Below are 23,721 nucleotides of genomic sequence, written 5' to 3'. Positions count from 1 at the left end.
CTATACGTAGCTGAGGTCCCTTCCATTGACATGATTTACTGAGTTCAAATCCTCCACATGATGGATTGTGCAGAGTCTGTGTAGTCCTGAGTGTAGTACGGTCTGGGAGGATGTGGGTATTTTGGCACCTTTGCATGAAACTGCAAAAAATAAAAAAAATTTAAAAAAGCAAAACAAAAAGGAATCATTCGCCAGATTTCCTCGGCGTTCCCACTACTCTTCTTTTAGCCTGATAGAAATCTGTTGAAATAAAGAAAAGAGAATTTAGTCATTATGACACAGCTCATTCATAGGTACAAGAGGTGAGAAACAGGGCTGGGCAAACTGCTAAACCATGACCTTTCTTGCTGAAGAGATCAATATCAGACAAATAGCATATATGTCTAATAGAATAGAATAGATCTGTATAATCACTGTTATAGGAACAATGAAAATCAGTTTAGCAGATCTGTTCTGTTTATGCAAAAATAAGACTATAAAAAGATACAGCACGAAATTATATGAAAATATACTGAAAAACACTGAAAATAAAAATGAATACTGAAAATATTCAAAGGATACTGAAGATATACCAAAGAGAGTAGAATAAATATATACCATATAAAGGATATATACAAGGTAAAAACTAGAAATGAGGTGGCTAAGTCGGTGAGAAAAAAGATAAAGAAATCTGGTTTTTAATGTTAAACTCCTGAATTGTGCATAACACTGAATACAACAGACCATTTCTGGTTTCGTGGCCCAGCCCTAGTATGCAGTCTCAGAACATGACTAGAATATTAGAATATGTACCTGTTATATTAGTCTGTTTCCTCTTGAGTCCTGTGTTCTCTCTTTTCTCTGGGGTTTTCTCCAGGTTGTGTGGACATCTCTCTGGGGTTCTTAGGATGTTTTCCTTCTCACTTTCTGATGGACCCACCCTTCCTGCTTTAGGGTAAACTGCTGCCACCACTTCACTGCGACCCTGTGCTGGACCCACACCGAACATACAGGAGCGGTACAGCAGGGGCACCTTGGTACCTGGGATCCCCTCCCACTGGAAATCACTGCTCTCCAGAGGCTTATCGGAGATAAAGTCAAAGCCCCAGCGTCGTGAAGCCTCCTCCAGGTCTTTCCGCAGGGCAGCCTGGTACTCCACTGTCAGCTGCTCTCTGTCAACTGGGCCAAAGAGGTTTCTTCGGGTAGGCCCATTCCCCAGGGAGCTCAGGATCCGTTTGTGAGTGGCCATAATTTTACACTGCAGGAAACACAAAAGAGAAGACAAAGCATCGCTGTCAGTGCCTCTGGGTGGAGAATACCCACCAGGACTGGAAGGACAATGATGGTGACAGTTCTTATATAATACACAGCTACCAAAACTATTTCTGAAAAAATAAGATGCACAGATTTCTCAGACAAAAGGTTAAACTATGATATCTGTGTAATTAAAAAAATAGACATTTTATATATAAATGTTGAAACGCCTTCTTTTTATGATTAAAAAAGAATGAAATTATAAAAAATGTAAATTGTTTAAAATAAAAAAGGCTTACCATTGCTCTAAGCAGATTCTAATAAAGCTTCCTCACTGACAACAAAAGATCATCTGAGCCCTGCTGTGTCACTGTTCAGCTTTTATAAGACAGACAGAGGTCTGACTCACTGGGCCCTCCTATGTGAAACACTGGTACATGCCTGGACATAATCTCACACAGACATGTAAGGACAAGTCCTCAAACACTCCCAGCACTGACTGCAGGCTGGTACAGTCACCACAAGATGTCACTAATAGTCCATTTACAGACAGGGAGTCAACTCAATGGTCCAACCTTCAATAAGCAGCTGATCAGGAATGATTCATTTAAACAGAACTTTAATGCAAAGACTTTATAAATCTACCATAGATCACATCAGGACAATGTATGCAAACACAGACTGCAATGAGATTAAGGGTTAAACAGCCATGACATTTACTGTACAGGCTTCAGGAAGGAAACAGCTGGGTCTCTGGAGGATAATATGTCATTATAGTCATCCGGGAAGGGTTGGGCAAGATTCCTATTTCAGCAAACAATCAGGAGAAACCCCTCCCAGACCCTCTAATTATCCCACTAAAGCACCCTGACAGATGACAGGTCATTGTAATCACATTAATAATGTAAAGTACACTAATAAATCCTGTTGGTGGTGAGTACAATGACTTTTTCCAGTAGACTCTGGGTTAAATTAGGACACAAATCTTTGCAACCAGTGCAACGAACATATTACATCTGGGTTTTATAGAAATTATGTTCTGCATAATAACAAACATACTCAAGGAAAAAAGTGAATAAACTTGTCTTTTTAGATCACCTGACTTGGCCATGACCTCATCAGTCATGTGCATCATGTAAGGTGGTGTTTTTCCGGGAGGTGCAGTTCATTCATTCTCAACAATCTTATGAATGCTTTAAAGTCTACAATAGAAACAGGTTCTTCTAGTTTTTACTGGTTAATGTCAAATACTACAAATACTGTATTCAGTAGCACTATTAGGGTAATTGACTGTTTTATTGGATAAGTACTGTTTAATAGTGCACTTTTTTTTTCAACTTTATTGAAAACATTTGAGTATACAGTACAAAAATTTAAACAAACAACCAGACGTCAAAAGGGAAGACGCATTTAAGCATATAAGTTTAAGAAAATAATGCGTAGATTTAAAGATACAAAGCGTAATATACAAATAATAGTATAAAAAGTAAATAAATAAATAAATAAAAATAACAAATCTGACAAATATAAATAAATAAATAAATGCAACAGAGAGTTCAGCCAGTATTAAGGAATGAATAGTGCACTTTTGAATCAGACAGAGGTGGAGCTGTGACGTCATCCCAGGCAGGAGGGGGGTGTCTCAGGGGTCTGGGAGGGTGGAATACTAGAATACTGAATAACACATTCATGTATATTGTCACCTTCCTATTTTTTTTTTTTTTTTTTTTTTTTTTGACGACTTTTGCCTTAATCAACAAATACTCTGTTTCTGGTAAAGTTTTGTTGTGTTTCTTGAAAAATCTTAAAGACTGATTTTAATTATAATAATTTTAGGAAGGTGACAATACGTACACTGTTACAGATAAAGTTGGGATATTCTATTTTTACTTTTTCTCATGAAATAATGTGACTTATTGTTGATAGATAAAATGTAACTGGGACTCCTTATGTAATCATTTAATGTGGTCAAAGGTTATTATTGATGTGTATAAATAGGAGAAAAAAAGACTGTATAGGAAACAATGTATTATTAATAATGCCATTTTAAGACAGTTAAGTTTCCTGAATGGTGTCAGTGAAATAGAGTGGGTAGTGGGTGTCAGTGTCCCCTCCCCTCCCCTTCCCACCTTTAGTTACATAACACTGGACCTGTTATCAGTCTGATTAAATAAAGTCTGATCTTTTCCCAGTTTGCTTAAATTTTCATCATACTTTAAGGGTGTGGGAACATTTGGGGAGCACACGTGAGTCACTATATGGATCCCCCTTTTTTTTGCCCCACGTCACGGGATGCTACGTCAGGCATCCGGCTATGGGGAGGGGAGAAGAGGGGAGGAGAGGAGGGATTCAAGACTGTGGCGGGAGAGAAGGGACTCGTGCATGACGGTAGAAACCGGCTCACACCCGGAATCTGCAGACGACACACCAGACCAGACCCTGCCCAGTTTACTACACTGCTGCACGTGAGCCCGGAGCTCGTGTCTCCCAGTCCAAACTGGGCTGGTACTGGGTCCTGGCCGACTCCCACATCCTCAACCAAACACATGCACAAAGAACTTTTTTTTTTTTTTTTTTTTTTTTAGAAGCTTTTAAGAATTCTTAGAAGACAAAGTAAAACATTAAAAAAGACAAGTATATTGAGACCAAAGAAATAAAAGTTTTAGTTTTAGGTCTGGAAACAGCATGAACCAACAGTTTTTACACATAGAATTTTTATCATTATTATTATTATTATTATTATTATTATTATTATTATTATTATTATTATTATTATTATTATTATTTTATTTTGCAGTTTTTGTTTTTTTCTGTAAAGCTGTGAAACTTGTCCCCTACAGAGGACATACATGCATTACTGGGTCTCTATAAAGGTAGTGGGCTTCTGGAGGTACTGCTGATGGAAACATAAATATTTAAGAAGTGGAAGACTAATAAATGTACAGGTTATGTTTCTTATGTATTAAATATTACATATAGTCTGTGTTACATCCCAATATGTACAAGTTGAATAGGACACACTTCTAGAGGTCATTGCAATATTATTCACATATTATTCATGCAAGAAAAAAACTGCAGTAAGTGTTGTACTTACATGTTAGTTCAGTTTAAGTTCCTTGTTTCAGTCTGTTGGCAGAAAGTGTAATGTTTCCTCCTCCTCTTTGTTGTTGTTGTGTTTAATGGTTCAGAAGAATTCTAATCAAATTCTAATCAAATGCCTGAGGCAGATGAAATCAAACCCAACCCTTCTATTAAACTAAAGCCACTCAACCTCAACACTTGATATTGTCTCCAAGGTTTCTGACAGACACGGACGGGCTAAACTTTTATGAACTCCTGTGGGCGTGGATCTTTCTCAGCTATGTGGAGGTGGGGTCTCTGTGCTCACACGTGGATTTAGCCCGGTAAACACATGAGCACACGTGAAAGGCTGGCTCTGAAGTTAGAGGAAATTCCAGTCCGGGACGTGTGTGTGTGTGTGTTTGATTACCCCCGGCTCTTGCTCTCACTGCGCATGCGTGAGGAGGGGAGCGGAGTTGTGGATGTTTTTGTGTTCCACTGGGAAAGATGTTGGTATCTGATGATCTCATGTTTACCAAGGATCTAACGGACTTCTCAAAGACACAAACACATTTTCATCTTGTTTTTATATCTGATCCCGCACTGATTTCACCATGGTCCAGTGAGGATGACTGAGATGCAAAGATAGAGGAGGCTGATATTTATCCACAATACCATCTACAGACAAAGTAACAGAAGAACACACACAGATCAAAGTAACAGAAGAACACACACAGATCAAGATAAAAAAAAAAAAAAAAAAAAAAAAAAAGAAGATCCAAAAGACTATAATATACAGAACAATTTACTGGATAGAATATAACATCTGTTGCTAGGCAAGGCAACGCAGGTTTATTTATATAGCACATTTCATGTACAAGACAATTCAAAGTGCTTTACATAAAACATTAAAAGCATTACAGCATGGAAGCAATAAAAAAGTATAGGCATGAGAAAAACAAACAAACAAAATAAAACAAAATCTAATGCTAACTTAAGTAGAAGTAAAAGTAGCTAAAACAGAATAGAGTTTACAACAAGCTTCAGTTTTGCACCTTTTATCTTGTCTTTATAGCTCATCCCACACTTATTTTACCATGGCACAGTAAGGATGACTGAGATGCAAAGATAGAGGAGGCTGCTATTTATCCACAATACAATCTAGAAACAAATTAACAGAAGGACACAGATCGAAATAAAAAAAAAAGAAGATCCAAAAGACTATAATGTACAGAACGATCAGCTGGATAGAATATAACATCTTTTGCTTACTTAAGTAGAAGTAAAAGTACCTGATACAGAATAGAGCAGGGGTGTCAAACTCATTTTGGTTCAGGGGCCACATTTAGCCCAATTTGATCTCAAGCGGGCCAGACCAGTAAAATAATGACTTAATAACCTATAAAAAATGACAAATCAATGTTTTTCATTTTGTTTAAGTACAAAAAAACCCCAATTAAATTATGAAAATATTTACATTTTACAAAAAAAGATGTGCATAACTTGAAAAAACAGATATTTTATTTGAAAAATTAGTGCAATTTTAATAATATTATGCCTCGACTTTTCATTTATACATGTAGATTACACACAATGTTACATAAACATTTGGTAACAGGCAGAATATTGTTAAAATTTTGGAGTTTGAAACTACAATTTGAACAATTTCTACAATATTACATCTCTTATTATTAACACAACTACAAATCACAGTGGATCCATAAATGCACAAAACATTTAGTCACAGGCAGAATATTGTTAAAAGTGCACATTTTGGGTTGTTCATCTTTGTTTATATTTATGTATTTATTTGCATTTTATTGTGAAAAAATAGTTTTATAAATGTAAATATTTTCACAGTATAATCTTATTTTTTTCACTCAAATTTTTTCCACATAATTTTTGACAAAGAAAATTTGTATTTGTCATTATTTATGGGTTATTGTGTTGTTATTTTTACTTGAGATCACATTGGTCTGTGTGTGGAACCTGAACCAAAATGATTTTGACAACCTTGACTGTTCAGGTTAATTTTTGCACTTTCATCCCGTGGGCCGGAATGGAACCTTTGGCGGGCCAGATTTCGCATGTTTGACACCTGTGGAATAGAGTTTACAGCAGGGGTGTCAAAGTCATTTTAGTTCAGGGGCCACATTCAGCTAAATTTGATCTGAAGTGGTCCACACCAGTAAAATAATAACATAATAATATATAAATAATGTCAACTCCAAAATTTTGTCCATGTTTTAGGGCAGAAAAAAGTAAATTTACATTATGAAAAGGTTTACATTTACAAACTATCCTTTCAAAAGATGTGAATAACATGAACAAACTGAAAAAAATGAGTGTAATTTTAACAATTTTCTGCCTCAGTTTATCATTTACACATGTACTTTATAACTTACAGATCACAGTGGATCCACAAACACACACAACATTTAGTAACAGGCAGAATATTGTTAAAATTTTACTTACTTCTCTTAAGACATTTTAGGTTATTCACCTTTTTTTTGCCAAATTATACTTTGTTTTAGTGTAAATACATGAAAATATTTACATTTACAAAGAGAAAAATTTGGAGTTGTCATTATTTATATGTTATTAGGATAGTATTTTACTGAATCCTGCCCACTTGAGACTGAATTAGTCTGAATGTGAAACCTGAACTAAAAAGGTTGTTAATATATTGGAGTAAATTTTGCATTTCACAAATTCATCCCAAGGGCCGGACTGGACCCTTTGGCGGGCCGAATTTGGCCCCCAGGCCACATGTTTGACACCTGTGGTTTACAGCAAGCTTCAGTTTCACACCTTCTATCTTGTCTTTATATCCTATCTTACACTGATTTCACCATGGTCCAGTGAGGATGACTGAGATGCAAAGATAGAATAGGCTATTTGATCCAAACATTTTACTTGAATATTGACAACTCAAAATATTTCTGATTGTTTTTAGTACAAAAAGTAAAATTCCATTATGATCATTTCTATCCTTTCACAAGTAAATGTGAATAACCAGAACACCCTGAAATATATTAAGAACAATAATGTGCCTCGGCTTATCATTTACACATGTATTACAGCTCTAAGGTCACAGTGGATCTACAAATGTACAAAACATATAGTAACAGGCATAACATTGTTAAAATTGCCCTTATTTTTCTTGAGATATGTCAGGTTGTTCATAGGTTATTTTTATGTTAAAGGCTAAACATGCTCATGATGTAATTATCCTTTTTTTGCAGTAAAACAAAAGTAATTATTTGAAGTTGAACTGACTGAAGACTGAACTAAAATGAGTTTGACACCCCTGATATAGGGCAAGAGTTGCAAGATAGAATTATTTTACAGTACACAACATTCAGCTGTGTTTGTTGGTGATTGTCAATACCTAAAAATGCAAGAGAATTAACAGATTACTCTGAAACTATTAAATAAAAGAGTCAGATGTAAAGATACTGCATACAGAATGCAGTAGTGTTATGTTTAAGAGTACAACAAGCTTAATTTTCACATATTTTCATCTTCTGCTTGTATCTGATTCCACAATGATTTTACTGTAACATGGTTCAGTGAGACTGTTTGAGATGCAAAGATACAGAGGGCTACTGTTTATCCAGAATACAATCTATAAACAAATAAATAAACAGAAAAACTCAACTCAAAATCCAAAAATATACCCAAGAGTTTACCTCCATACTATCCATACAATAGCACAAGAATTGCAGGATAGAACATAACATTATAGATATTTATTATGCTTTATACATATACGGCGGTGTTTATTGGTGGTCATTATTGTAAGTATGTACAAATGCAAAAGAATATATAATAAAGATCAACAGATTACTCTAAGACGTCAAATTAAAGAGTAAAGAAGTAAAAGAAAAATCAGTAAAAGAGGATCAGAAGTAAAAGTACTTGATACAGAATAGGATAGTGCTTTGCATAGTTTAAAAATACAACAAACATATATGAGTGAATGTTTGAACTATTATCACTGATGCATTCAAGCGTAATCAGGATTTCTACTGTATCTAAGTATGATTTGATGTACTACTTTCTATACAAAACACCATATTTTAATGCTGGCATTACTTAGATTTTAAATCAGAAACATAACTAGTTAATAAAGTTGTTAAATACGTGTTCAAGTGTCATTAAGAAAAATAAACAATTAAAGTAGACTACTTGGGTAAGTGCAATACCGATACAAAAAAGAAAACAAACAAAGAAAATGCAACCATGACTCACAGTAGATGAATAGAGCAACAAACCCTGATAAGGCACAAGCAGAAACATGTAGATACTTATACAAGACATTATTTGCTCCTGACTGCCTCTCCCATGGAGGTTATATTTTTAGCCATGTCTATTTTTGATTTTGCTTGTCAGCATGATTACACAAAAAACCTCTGCATGCACTTTCATGAAAATCAGACTACATTCACAGTGCACTCCAAAGTGGCACAAATCGGATAGTTTTCCCTCATGTGTGACTCAGATTGTAGCTGTAAGTTTGTTTAGTTGTTTTCCTCTGTATTCCAGGATCAGAAACAGAGCTGATCTTTTTCAAAGTGTCCTCACTCAGAACAGTCAGTTCAGAATTCATGTGATTTTTACATCACATTACAGAAGTTATTCACAGCTCTGCTCTGTAAGGAGTCCCTCACATGCTATAAATTAGCTCAGATGCAACTTATACACAACTGCACCATTAAAATTAATCCAAATAATCATACATAATTGTAAAACACTAACAGGGACCATTTTACTGCACAATGAATATCAAAAATACTTTCACATTTCAGCTTTAAAGGAAGGTTTTAATGCATAACTTTTATTTGAAGTGGAAATTTTTCACTCTGTGTATTAATACTTTTACTGAAGGTAATGATATGAACACTTATAATTTCACTGCTTTTGTAGATGCGGTCACTTAAAGCAGTGTCTGACTTTCATCACAATTTTTTTTTTTCAGATTTGTAAAATCTGAATGATAGCCTAATTATCACTAATACATTAGTCTTTCCTTGCTTATGTTCCTGAATCACTTCCCTCATGGTGAACAACTTCGAAGATGACTCCATCATAAACACAGTCCACTTCTTTACATAACAAACTGAAATGTTACTTTGGCCTTTTCGGAAATTTAACCATGAAGTGCATTGTGGGAATGGCGAATGGCAGTTTCTCACAGATTTGGCAAGAAATGAGCCAGATCACTACAACGTAAAATTATACAGTCCACCAGGGCGTCACGGTCTGCTTTGGCATGACCGCCGACCCCTCCCTCTCCAATCAGATTCACCTGTTCCATGTTATACAGCTGTAGTGCCTCATTAGGGCTGTATAAAAAGCTAATCTCTGCAGCCATGCAGCGCTGGATTATTGTCAACCGCACATCATCATAACCCGGACTCTTCACCCTTCTTCAGTTCTATGGACTCTGCCTGCCCCCATCCCCAGGTTTTATGTTTATCCTTCTCCGTTGTATTGTTTGTTTAATAAGTCCGTTCCTCCCTTCAGCACCATGCTCGTAAGTCCTATCATTCACATCCACCATGACACAGGGTTGTTTTAAAGACTGAGTATAGTCTGTGGATGGAGGTAAAGGTGACATGTGGGTTCAGCACTCACAAAAAGATAGCAAAATTGCTGGTGCGTGGAATTCCCATTCCCATTAGTGATAATTAGGCTATCACTCAGGGTTTTACAAATTTGAAAAAAAAAAATTGTAATGAAAGTCATATGCTGCTTTAAGGAATGCGACCAGTTTACATTGGAATCTAACACTAACTACATTTATTAAAAAATATACAATAATAATAATGTGAACAGTGAAGTCAAATCTGATAGTAAATAAAAAGTGCACGGTACTGCTGGTGAATGTTACCTCATGGTGCATGGATAAACACATTAAATCTTGGAGCAAATCCATGAAAAATGACAGCAGCTGGAATTTGTTTTATCATGTTTTTGTGAATTGCGAAAAAGGCTGTTGGATTGAATTACAGGACGATGGAGCCCTGGGGTGATAAGTACTCAAAGTGTCTTGTCTTTCTAGTTTGATTAAGCCTCTGAGGCAGAAAAACTGACTGGACAAAGTAGTAGAAGGCTTTGGTACCCATATTCAGACTATTAAAACCTACTGTTCTGGATGTGCAATAACCATCAGCCTTGAACCCCCACATTGACCATGTATTGTCCTCAAAAGTTTGATCCACCCACTCGGTCGAGGCCAAGTTTGTTTAGTCAACCAGTAGATAACTCCTCCGGCTTCCCACTGTGTCGACAGCATGAGCCCTAACTGTTGAATGCAGTGTATAAAGGCCCATCTGAGCTGACACCACACTGAGGCCTTTGTTAAGCAGCGGCTGATGGGAAACAAGAGCAAAACACTTAGACTTGGAGGCCGTTCACAATGAGTATACATGTAGGTAGTGTAGTTAATGAAGTAAACTAAATGAGAGAATGCTGCTTATGAGCGAGTGGCAGCTGTAGTGCAAAGCCTCGACATTTGTACAGCTGACTACACACTTTATTATCTCTCTGCTCAGGCAGCTGCAGTGCAGAGGGTCTGTGGGGCCCGTCAAATTGCCTTATTCACTATGTGCTGCACTTTAGTCAGGCCTTTGTTTTGCATACACAGTGAAAAATTTCATGTCACACAAAACCACATGAAGCACATAGTCTCTGCAGGACCGTTTGGTTAACTATTTAACCAAATGAGACATGAGGTTATCAAGGGAGCTCTGCTTATGGTGACTTCATTAGGCAACCCACTGTGATAGTTGCATAACGCACATATAAACATTAACACTCGTCAGACTACTGGTTCAGACAGAGACTCACTGTGCTTACAGCTTTAATTAACGTCTCTGCATGAGCTTAATAAAACACCGCAAACTGGGCTGCATTGATCAGGACAGACAGACAGACAGACAGACAGACATAGAGCTGCACAATTAATCCCAATGTCAGCCTATTCAATTATACAACCCCAAAAGGCTGTGACTTAAAAGAACAATGTACACTTCACGACATTTTAGTTTCAGTAACACTGAGTAAAGACTGTTCAAAAGATGTAAAATATAAGTTGCATTTGTGTATCTTTGCTTGTATTTTGTTCTGTGCTAATTCAATTTTTATGTCTAAGTTGAAAAAAAAAAAAAAAAATCATATTTCAACGTGATCTGAAATCTGTGCATTTTTCTTAATACTCAAGAAAACATACGTCACAACAACAACTGTTCACAATAACTGACATACTGATCAAATTGTGTTGCCCTTAAAAAACAGATATGAAGTGGAAGGTGGACTATAACAATAACCTTCTTTAACTCAAATATTATTCCCATGTATATTTAGTGTTGTACTGTATTTGATGTAAATTTATAGCTCTCACTTATATTTTGAAGACAAATATTGTTTTGCACTTCCCAGCCAAAAAAAAAAAACAAAATAAAAAAAACACTACCTAGATTTAACTAAGCAAACAGGTAAAAGCTATCCATACAATAATTACTGATTAAAAACAAACAAAAAATCATATCTGATGCAGTGAGTAGCTTCTGATTTCTTAAACAGCATAAAGACTGGACTGTGTTTCACGTCATGTGGTCTGATGAGTCCAGTCTGACCCCGTTCCATTATGATGGGTGCATCAGGATGAGAAGAAAACATGATAAAATGATTACCCATCATGCCTAGTGCCTACAGCACAAGCCTGTGGGGGTAGTGTTATGATCTGGGGTTGATTCAGTTGGTCAGGTCTAGGTTCAGCAATGTTATGTGTTTAAAAACGTCAGCTGAATCCAAATATACTGAACCAGCATGTTGACCCATGGGGACCCACAGGTTCTAGATCCTCTAATACAGTCCATTCCTTTACTTTCTCGGCAAATTCCACTGGCATTTTCAGTTGAATAACCTCTCAGCTGGTATCTCTGTTTCTGCACATGTAATTTGACACCATGGCAATGTGGCCCTATTGTTTATCTGTTGCTAGGTAACCCACCTCAATTCTATGATTCTATAGTCACATTTACGCAGAGATCCTGGAAAAAAGGTGAGATGTTGTTCCCGCCTTTATGCCACCACTGACCGATTTCGACAGCCAGGCCAAAGGAGGGACAGAGGTGAGACAGGCTGGACTTTTACACAGTGGACTTGTATTCTGGAATCACAGGCATGGTGATGCAGCGCAGTGTATACTGTGACGTAAAACTTGTGCGTTGAAAATACCCTAAACATAGTGATGTTGGCTCTCAGAGTTGGCCTGTCTTTCACCGTTCCACAAATGTTAGCATGGATAGAGTCCTCCACCACCAACAACAGCTCATGGATCTCGGCGTCTCCCCAGTTTGACATCTTTCTGGTTGCGTTGATATGTTTGTTTACTGTACACGGCCCGCGCTCATTAATAAATTCCTCTGGCATGGGGGGTCACACATGCAATACATCATCAAAACGTCACACCTTGATTGCAGAACTAGTGGTGTTCCTTTTACATAGCATTCCAGAATCGTGATTCCACCTTTATCACGGCTCTGTTACTTCCTCCAGAGGCGTTACAGAGGCGTGACAGAGGTGGGACCAAATGAGCCACCATTTCATTTACACAGACGTCGTTCTGGGATAAAGGGGAAATATTCCTGGAACAAAAATGCTGTGTAAAAGGGGTTTATGAGTTTGGGCAGGCTACTGTATTCCAAAGTTACTAATATCTCCCAAAATATTGGTCCTATCAACTTGTTGTTTTTGCTAGTCTTTTCCTTAACCAAAAACACATCAGTATGCCAAACTGCAGCAGTCAGCTCTTTCTGGATTTTCGTGTGATGCCTGAGACACACACACAGTCCACTTCCCTTTTATAAAAAAGGAAGACTAGATTTTTTTTATTCACTGATGGCACAGACATATTCCAAAAAAACAATGTCAGGCTCAAATTGTAAAAAAAAAAGAAAAAAAAAAAAGAAGTCATTCAGGCAGCATAAGACATTATTTTCACACATGGATCGGCCACCATAGAGTCCAGACCTGATCCTACTTGAGAATCTTTGGAATGTGATTAAGATTTTCCAAGCAGTCAGAATCTACCATTATCAATGTAAGATCTTGACAAAACAGTAATGCAGCTATGGATGGAAGTAAGTCTGATATTTACTGTGAAATTGCATAAGTATTGTGTAACATTTAGCAGACCCACAAAATATAGTTTTGTGACCTTTGTTTTTGGCTGGGCACTATACTCTATATCACTGTATTTATTAGCTGCTATTTACTCTGCCCATCAATAATACTTCCCTAAAATATTTACTAGCATAATTATTGATAAAGCTACCAAAAAGTATAGTTAGTTTATAATTGTTTTATTGCATATATTATTGCATTATGGTGTGTTATATAAATTCTAAGTTTCCTAAAATTTCCAAGCCATTAAAACCATCTTAAAAATGAAGTGAATATACATTAAGTGTATCAAATTTATTCTATGTTTTATTCTACTTGTGAATGCTGAGAAACATGCTGCTAAATTGGTTCCCATTGTATTGAAACAATGACAATAAAACTTTATTGCACAGGTGTCAAACATGCGGCCCAGGGACCAAATCCAGCCTGCCAAAGGGTCCAGTCCGGCCCCTGGGATGAATTTGTGACATGCAAAAATTACACTAAAATATTAACAATCATTTTAGTTCAGGTTCCACATTCAATCTCATAATAATTTATAAATACTCACAACTCCAAATTTTTCTCTTTGTAAATGTAAATATTTTCATGTATTTACACTAAAACAAAGTATAATTTTGCAAAAAATCTGAATAACCTGAACAAATATGAACAACCTGAAATGTCTTAAGAGAAATGCAATTTTTTTTATAATATTCCACCTGTTACTAAATATTGTGTGTATCTGTAGATCCACTGTGATCTGTAAGTTATAATGTACATGTGGAAATGATAAACTAAAGCATAATAGTGTTAAAATTACACATTGTTTTCAGTTTGTTCATGTTATTCACATTGTTTGAAAGGATAGTTTGTAGATCAGGGATGTCAAACTTATTTCAGTTCAGGGGCCACATTCAGCCTAATATGATCCAAAATGGGCCAGACCAGTAAAATAATATAAATAATAGGATAAGAACTGATAAATAATGTCAACTCCAAAGTTTTCTCTATGTTTTTGAGTGAAAGAAGTAAAATTCCATGATGAAAATCTATGAACCGTACTTGAACATAACATGAACAAATATGAACAACCTGAAAATTCTTTTAAAAAAAGTGCAATGTTAATAATATTACGCCTAAGATGATCCTTTATACATGCGCATCACAACTTAAAGATTTAGTAACAGGCAAGAATGTTAAAATTCCACATACTTCTCTTAAGACATTTCATATTGTTCATATTTGTTCAGGATATTCATATTTTCTGTGAAAGGATAGTCTGTAAATGTAACTTTTTTTCCCCTAATTTTAATTTTTTATACTAAAACAAAGAGGAAAGTTTGCAGTTTTCATTATTTATAGGTTATTAGTAACATTTAACAAGTCTGATCCACTATAGATTGAATTGACCTAAAATGATTTCAACATCCTTGATTGTTAATATCGTCAGTGTAATTTTTGTATTTCAGATTCATCCTAGGGGCCAGATTGGATCCTTTGGCGGGCCAGTTTTGGACTCCGGGCCGCATGTTTGACACCTGTGTTGTAGATGTAAACATTTTCATAATGTAATGTTACTTTTTTCACTGTAAAACATAGAGAAAAGTTTGGGGTTGACATTATTTATATATTATTATGTTTTTATTTTACTGGGTCGGCCCACTTCAGATCAAATTTAGCTGAATGTGGCCCCTGAACTAAAATGACTTTGACACCCCTGTACTATTGTATTTTATTTTTCTGTTTTATTAATGCAATATTTACACATTTATTCTTCCGGTATATGTTGATACTAATACTTATTACAGTACATTTTACAAGACTTTATTTTTAACATAGAAATTTACTTCATGCTTCCTCCTCCACAGACTGACAAAACCTAAAATTAGCTCTGAAAGGCTGAAGTGTTTTTTTTTTTTTTTTTTTTCAGACTCGTCACTGTGGACTACTTTCTTCCGTGGGCGCCTGAAACACAGACTCTATATCTCTAAGGATCTTTGTTACATAACAGTGGGTGGAAATACCACAAGTCTCTGCGTGGATTTCCGCGGGTTCCTAGAATGTGAGACCCGTCTCCGTGGATACCATGAGTCATCACTTCTATGATGTCACGCAGACTTGAGTAACTCGTGGAAAAGCGCGCGCAGATTTGAGATCCTCATGTTCTGATGTTGTGCCGGTTCACGTGGACTGGTTGCGTGAACAAGGAGCTGCCGTGGACTGGGGGTGTGACGGAAAAAAAGCAATTGGGCGGTGGGACACTGGTGGGTGTTTTTAATGACTGTGGGAATGAACAGATCCACGACTGTCGGCTACATTTAGACGGTTTTTCACACATGACTTAATGTATTACTATTATTATTTTACTATTCTTATTATAATTGTTATTATTATATTTTTTATTTAAAAAATTATTATTATCATAAAGGCTATAAAACATGACAAAAACCTCATTATCTCCATGTATGACACTGTGTGAGTGAAAATACTATTTATCTGTGTTTTCTATTTTACTCACATTAATCACAATGAAAAAAATACATCCACTCAATATGAGTGAGTGGGTTCATAAAAAACTCAAGATTTAACCCACTCTCGGTGCACATTTTAACACATTCTTCTGTTCACCACTAGAACTATTTTATCAACCAGCCAAGGACACTTCTGTTTGGATGTCTTATCGCTTATCAGAGCCGGTGAAAGGGTTAAACTTCAAGTCAACCTGCTTACATAAGGTCCACATGAACATAATGTACGACACATAAGGAGGGAATCTGAGGACACACATACAGACAAGGGGCTTGAACCTGCCGGGTCAGTTTCTGAGGACTTCAACACACACCCTGACAAATAACTAAAAACCATCTCATTCCACTTGGGTCACAAGATGTTAAATCATATAAACCTCTAATGTAAGATAACACTCATATAATTAGAAACCTGAAATGTAACATGAAGGATCAGTTCTCCCACACACAGATTAATCCAAGAGTCAAGACTGGATTATATTTTAGAATCAAACTAGTTTCAGAGTCTGGATGAAAGAATAGGGTTTTAATTATGAAATTAACCCATAAAGACCCAGGGTTACGTTTGTGTCAGCTCCAAAATATTTTGTTCTCCATATTTGCAGTTTATTATGACATAATCCTCTGTGTTTTTTTCAGTGAACATCAGGTATTTTCCTGTATTTAATTCACTGATCATGTAGATGTTCATACAAGATCAGATTAAAGTTAAGGGTTATTATATCAAAAACAGAGAAAACTGAAGAAAAAGTGACTTTTTCAGTAAATATGTCATTAACTGAACATAAACCAACTGTCTCCATCCACTGTCACTGATCCAACTACAGGAGTTTTCCTGGTGAGAGTCAATGTTGTAGAAGATGATGGTGTTTCCACAGTAACTATGGAGCCTCTGAACGTCCAAACGGTTCAAATCTGATGACCATGAAAAGATGTGTATTTTACACCTATTATTTACATGTATCGATAGGATTAGAGATTCAGAAGTTATTAAACATTTTAGATCAGTAGATGGTTTTGTTTGTCAGTGGCTGTTTGGGTCTCTATAGATTAAGTTTTAAAACATCTGCTGTTAATGAATATATATATATATATATATATATATATATATATATATATATATATATATATATATATATATATATATATATATATATATGTATATATATATTGCATTTTTGCAGCTCAGTTCACAGACTTCAAACTTCTGAAGTCATTAACCTTTTAAAGATATGGAACTACTTTCTTGGCAATGCCCAAATGATTTTTTCTCCACATTTAACTTTTCCTACATGATTTATCACCATTTATTATAATATCATCCTCTGTATTTTGCATTTTTCTGTTTCATTTGCTGATTATGTTCATTAAAGCTCAGAGTAAATTCAAAGGTTATTATATCAAAACAGAGAAAACTGAAGAAAAAGTGACTTTTTCTGCAAAACATAACATTAAACATAAAAACAACTGTCATTTTACTCGTGAATCAGTGTTGAAGAAGATGAGTGTTTCCATGTTCACCATCTGATCGTGATGAAAAGCTGAGAAACTGTATTTTACCTCAATTACTTACAAGTAGTGATATAATTAGTGGATCATTATTAAAAATGTTGGATAAGTTGCTGCTTTTGGTTGATGGACTGTTTGGCCTTTGAAGGTTGAACAAACTTTTTAATCAGCTATAACTGGCCTATGTTTCTGCTAACAATACAGATATCTACAGGGGACCTGGATCTTTGCAAAACCTTAAAATTCTTATAATAAATTTGGACTACCATTCTCAGTAGTTTAATGTACTTGTTTGTCGCAGATGTAAAAAAAAAAACTGATGTGCAGTGTGAGCCTCAACAGCACCACCAGGTGACATAAGGAACTACACTGTGTTAATGGGAACAGAAATGTACAAAACAGCAATAAAAACCTGCAGCAGAAACCATGTGCAGACAGATTTATAAACTCGAGTCACTAACAATTTGCTGTAACTCTACACACCAAGAAAATGCACTTGATCAAATTACATATAATTTGATTTTGAGATTACAAAAACACTGAAAGCATTTATGGACACACTGACAGAAAATGGAATTATCTAAACTAGAATATCTAACATGATTATGCTATAATGTGCATTTACACAGAATTCAGTGACTGCAAATTAGATTGAATCTGCACCTGCAACAGTATAAAATATTTTTGCTGATAACTGGAAAAGAGTAAGAGATTATTCAGAAAGACTCAGCTCTCCGTACAGTTCAGGCAAGTTAAAAAACACAAAATGACTTTCAGTCTGAGGGGAGGTGATGGTTGGACAAGACTATCTTACGAGAAGAAACAAATTTGAAGCATTTCATGTATAAGCTCTTTAATGCATTTCATTCCGCAATGTAGCATATAAGCAAAATGCTAATTACTTCAGATTTGTCCTAGATTGATTCAACACTTTCCAGACCAAGTCCTGTTGTGGAGCAATAGTGTGGTGCTGCCCTCTGGTGGAAAAGAGGAGGCATTATGTCAATATTGTAAAACCTGTTCAGGAAGACAATGAGAAACAGATTTTTAAACAACCAGTATTTTTTTATTCAGACCATTCACATAGTATCAAAGAGAAAAATAATGGAAAACTTCATACACAAAAATTACCCTTGTTTATTACACCGTTTTCTTCAATGCTATAGATCTGCATCTTGATTGAGGGTGCTTTTTTCTTTCTTTACTATTTTTTTTGTTTTTACAACCAACCATCCATTAACAGATGGAAACCTTCAGTATGAAGTAAGAAAGTAACACATTGAAAATAGGTTGGCGTATAGACAATCAAAAGGAGGGAATTTCTTACATACTATTCCAATCCTTCCTTTAAAACAAACACAAAAAAGCTGGCATTTTAACAATGAAGATGGGAAACTATCACACTACATGTCATAATACACAGTACATTCATTGACAGAAACCAAAGCTCTTAAAGATATACTGGTGATCTGGAATGCTGGGTGCCACAACTGGTTCAGAACCGAACAGGGAGACGTGACTCAGGGCATTAGGCCTGTATGTGCACACTGACCCAATGCACATGAAAAATGACGACTGATGAGGAAGGGGGAAGGACACTAAAATGCTTGATTGTTTAAAAAACCCAACGCAAAATGACTACACAGTCATGTGTAAGTCCATCACATGAAACGGCAACCACTGTACAACCGTTTTCTTTAGCTCCCTTTGCATTTGACACACATCCTTCTATTTTCTGTCATTTGACCTGGAGCGGCTGTGAAGAGACAAGGAAAAAAAAATAGAGTTAAGCATTATCAGAATGCAATGAAGTACTGACAAAACCACCAAAGCAACATTTTAAGCATTTCAAGTAACCTGCATTTATGGCCAGTTTAGCAGTGAGTTTCATTCTTAAAGGTGAACTTTATTACCAAATGTATTTACAACAGATCTACTCTCTATTGTACAGATTACCATCTATACATTTTACTAACCTCCTTGATCGTGAAAAGGACCTTGAAGGTTTGTGGTTCCTATCCCGAGAGAGGGACCTCTCCCTCCTTCTGTCTCTGGAAAAAGACCTGCAAAGTGAAGCAGCATCCTTTCACATTAACCAACTTAAATAAAAAAGTCATGTCATCCTTTTCTATTCTAGTAAGGGTCTGACACTAGACTTGTTTTGTATCATAAAGAAACTGTGACAAACCTGCTTCGACTGCGGCTGAAGCTCCTCCTGCGAGGGGATCTGCGCAGGGACAATACAGACATGTTAACAAACAAAGACAGACTGATTGATCGCCCGTAGAGCTCCACAGCATTCACATCCATTTATAATGTGAGCCTCCTTAATCGAAGCCCTCTGTCTACCTCAATAACTCAAAAATGGAAATAAATGATTCAAGTGTTTTTTCAAAGAACATTTATGTCAAAAATAAAACTGAGTGGACCGAGCCCATAAAGATGGTAGGTGGTTAGAAAACACCTTCCCCACAGTACATGAACTCAACATCTGCCTTCTGTTCATCTTTGTTCAACTTACCAAAACCACTAACCTATGGGCAAAGAGGTAAAATATTAATAAAATAACGAAAGTAATGTATTTTAATTTAGAATACACAAGTGTGGAAAAGGATGGGACTACCAGCTCTCTTAACACTGTGCTGTGGGAATGGCCATAGTGTGGAAGTTACAGACACACACAGGCCACCATCTGTGCAAACTGGTCCACTTCACTTTAAAGGGGAACGTAGGAAATTTGAAGCTAGTCACTAAATCGTATACTGGTCATTAAGAATAACCAGACTCAATTCTGCTAAAACCAACCGTAAAGCAGAAAAATGTTTTTGGTATCCACTGGGGGGTTGAGAAGAGTTTTTGATTCGTGTGACTTCATAATTCTGCTCAGAGCCCCAAGAGAGACCAGATGATAATCTATAATCGAAATCTCTGGAAATGTGAAGTTCCAGACATTTGATGTTGGACCACTGCCCTTTAAAATAAGAAGTTACAGTTAAGGGTGACGACAAAATGACAAACTAATGATTCAAATAAGAAAAAAAAGAACAACCTTTTTTAAACCAGCTGTCTCTTCACTTTCAAAACTGTAATCAGCAGTGTACTGAATGAAGCAGGAAAACTTACTAGTATTTTTGGTTTTCAACAAGCTAGATATGACGAAAGGGAGGCAGACTGTCGGCCGGGTAGGTAGAATTGGCTGAATAGGACTGGCCAGATGCTGCAAGGTGATTAGGTGGCAGGCAGATGGGGGCTGGCTGTGGCTTTTTTCCTGCTTTAATTGGTTAGCCGAAGGCTGCTGCTGGTAGGTTGTAGACATTTGGGAACGTAATACGCTGATTGGTCGGGAATGTGAGGTGGGCCGCTGCCGTTTGGGTTAAGGTTGAAGGAGGAGGAGGTTGAGAACGGCATGCTGAGGAACCAATGGGCTGGTGCAACCTGACGACTGGCCATGCCTGGGTCATGTGACAGCACCAGCCAAGCTGATTGGGGCACGATGGTCAGCAGTCACATGATGCTGAAAGAGGACTAGTTGATTGAGGGTGGTGAGAAGAGGCATGGTGGTGGCTCTGCAACGGGTTTCATTCTTATTAATATAGATGAAAAATGAAAAGGATCCTCAAACAATAAGAGAAAAAAAGGCATCACATTTGGCACTTAAATCCCCCCCAAATTTAAATTAGTGTTTCCTGTATGGGATCTAATTTGTAATTGAATGCAATAATAACAGACTTTGTCAGTCTTTCAGGTCAGATTAATGTCTATCAATGGCCAGATTTCAAGATGCATTCTGAATCAGAAATGGCTTTGCTACATAACCTACTATAATGTCCTAATCCTATGTCATGTTTTTGGTTATTGAAGTCTATTAGATTCTGGTCCCACACAAATTAACCCATAATGGTAATGAAAATGAAACTGCAGGCCTTAAGACATTGCAAACAAATGTATACTCAGCACAAAAGATTACACACTAGAAAAAACCTTGACTTGAAAAATATGAACAATTATCAGGAAATTTACTGTGGGTAAGAGAATGGTATCAGTAAGTCACAGAACAGGATTCAGATAAAATAAATCCGTTCTTTGTTTCTAGTGGTGACCGCCAAACAACATGTGGGTTACCTTCGCCTTGGAGGTGGGCTACGACGCCTGTAGTCATCTCTATCTCGAGGACGTCTGCTCCATGAGGGGGGAGCGCCACGAGTACGGCTGCGCTTCTCACCATTGGACAGCTCTACTCGCACCCGACAGCCACACAAAGTCCTATAAAAATAACCACACAGTCATTATCAATCTTTAAAACCTCAAACAAGACTTGATTTTGTCTTCAGCTTTGGGTCTTAAAATTATTTTAAAGACTACTTACCTTCCATCGAGCTCACGTACTGCGTCAGTAGCATCTCTGGGGTCTTCAAATTCTACAAAGGCGAAGCCTGGGGGGTTCCTCGCCACCCAAACACTGCGGAGAGGGCCATAATAGCCAAATGCTCTCTCTAGCTCAGTCTTGTTTCCATTGTTGCCCAAGTTTCCAACATAGACTTTGCAGTCTAGAGGACAGTCACGATGCATGATGGAGTCTGAAAAACAATGTCCAAGAGTGGGTTATTAATGATGCAATAACACAAAAAACAAATAAATACACATTTGACCACAAGTATTGTTTCTTTCCATTTGAGCCTGTTCAAAAACCAGACTCATCTTCTCCCTCTTTAAGTCCACAGATCTTCAAAACTGATTTAATATTTCTGCATATTGACAAACCGATTTCACATAACATCCGACCTTATCCCCTAAGGCAATTTGGCCGAGGTAGTGTTGCATTTGTCTGCAATGAAACAACCAACCAGGCAATATACAATTAAGTACCCACAACACCCAAAATTTTTTTTTTCAAAGTGATATACTTGAACATTACTCGGGGGATACAACTATATTAACACAAAGACACAAAATCTCAAGACAATCTTAAAAACTGGGTACAAAACACGACGTGAATCCAAGTATAATATTATACAAATTATTCAGGCTTCTTTAGGTTAATTGTTCAGTTCAATTACACAAGAGGCATGGCGCCTTTTTGCTTCTCACATCAACGTGCTGCAAAATACGCAAATGCATGTAGTATTTCGCGTATTTCCTTGAACACGCTTTGAGCGAAGGGCTGCAAATGGAGCTAGGCCTGCTTTATGCTAACTGAAGACGTGCATGGTTAGCTAAAGCAACACCGTTCAGTTTATTCACGATAGCTAATTTTGAGCAACTGACACGAGAGCATCAGAATAATGTGACTACTAACGTACGGTTTGATACACAACAAGTTATATATGATTGTGGGCCCAGTGTTTAACATTAAATTATGTCTCGACGCTCCGAAGCTAATGATGCTAACAGCTAGCCGACGGTAGCTAAAATGGCTGTCTTTCCGCGGCCTAGTTTTTACAACGACTACGGAAAACCACAATGAAATAAGTCACCGTCTGATCAAGCGGAACACACACAAAATATTAAAAGGCACAAATACGATTTGAATTTACTAAACGCTCCATTTGATTGTACCGTATTTGTTGCGGTTCACAGCTCAGATTATTCGCTCTTCTCCGGCCGGTTCGATCCTCTCAGTCGTCAGTGGAAAATGGCGTGACGACGGCGGAGACGTTAGCAGTGGGTTGACCGGCGGCAGGACGGAGGGCGGGCGGATGGTTACAGCAGCTCAACTCTAACAATAGGAACAGGCTTCTGGTAACCGGAGGCTACAACACTGGAGGAAACATATGCAATCTGTAGGATTATATATTAGACTATGCAAAATCAATGAATCTAAGACAAAAGGTGTTGTAACACAGTATAATGATGAATGTAGGATATGGTGTTTTTCAGTATAAAAGCTTCAGATAACAAAAATAACACTGAACTAAAGTAAGTGCATTGTACTCCTGCGACTCCTCCTCCTCCTCCCCCCACTTCATGCGACCTCCTTGTACAACACAAAAGAAACATATTTACACATCATTAGTTGTTTGAGTTTCACTGTGTTGGCTTACAACATGACTAACTAATTTATTAATGACCTATTTTTACTCCTTCTTTTTTGACCCAGTATGAGACTCTTGTTTTAGTGTTTTTATTCTTAAAATTGATAGTTTTTATTATTGATGTAATGCACTTTGTTTCAGCAGTCTTTGTTCTTTGTGTTTCATAAAGTTGAGCTGAGTTG

General features: G+C 36.7%; 2 protein-coding genes across 5 annotated transcripts; both read right to left on the bottom strand.

The window, feature by feature from the left end:
* Positions 1-5: 5 nt before the first annotated feature.
* On the bottom strand, positions 6-4,530 carry cdkn1a (cyclin dependent kinase inhibitor 1A). 2 transcript variants are annotated; one of them, XM_030133393.1, is made up of 3 exons: positions 4,328-4,530; positions 793-1,237; positions 6-240 (listed from the first exon to the last, which is right to left on the bottom strand). In XM_030133393.1, exons 2-3 carry the CDS (start codon positions 1,226-1,228, stop codon positions 185-187), a joined length of 492 nt encoding a protein of 163 aa, XP_029989253.1. In that variant the 5' UTR covers positions 1,229-1,237; positions 4,328-4,530; the 3' UTR covers positions 6-184. The 2 variants fall into 2 exon arrangements, with proteins under 2 accessions (XP_029989253.1, XP_029989252.1); XM_030133392.1 differs by lacking the exon at positions 4,328-4,530 and adding an exon at positions 1,533-1,754.
* Positions 4,531-18,695: 14,165 nt separating this feature from the next.
* On the bottom strand, positions 18,696-23,220 carry srsf3b (serine and arginine rich splicing factor 3b). Of its 3 annotated transcripts, none has more exons than XM_030133394.1 (6): positions 23,064-23,220; positions 21,874-22,084; positions 21,630-21,770; positions 19,696-19,734; positions 19,484-19,570; positions 18,696-19,263 (listed from the first exon to the last, which is right to left on the bottom strand). In XM_030133394.1, exons 2-6 carry the CDS (start codon positions 22,074-22,076, stop codon positions 19,236-19,238), a joined length of 498 nt encoding a protein of 165 aa, XP_029989254.1. In that variant the 5' UTR covers positions 22,077-22,084; positions 23,064-23,220; the 3' UTR covers positions 18,696-19,235. The 3 variants fall into 3 exon arrangements, 2 of the variants coding, with proteins under 2 accessions (XP_029989254.1, XP_029989255.1); XR_003935365.1 differs by lacking the exon at positions 18,696-19,263 and adding an exon at positions 20,631-21,073 and having other exon boundaries at positions 19,557-19,570; XM_030133395.1 differs by lacking the exons at positions 18,696-19,263; positions 19,484-19,570; positions 19,696-19,734 and adding an exon at positions 20,019-21,073.
* Between the last annotated feature and the right edge of the window lie 501 nt (positions 23,221-23,721).

Source organism: Sphaeramia orbicularis, chromosome 5 (genome assembly GCF_902148855.1).
Source record: "Sphaeramia orbicularis chromosome 5, fSphaOr1.1, whole genome shotgun sequence".
Lineage (NCBI taxonomy): Eukaryota > Metazoa > Chordata > Actinopteri > Kurtiformes > Apogonidae > Sphaeramia > Sphaeramia orbicularis.
This window is presented reverse-complemented; position numbering and strand designations above follow the sequence as displayed.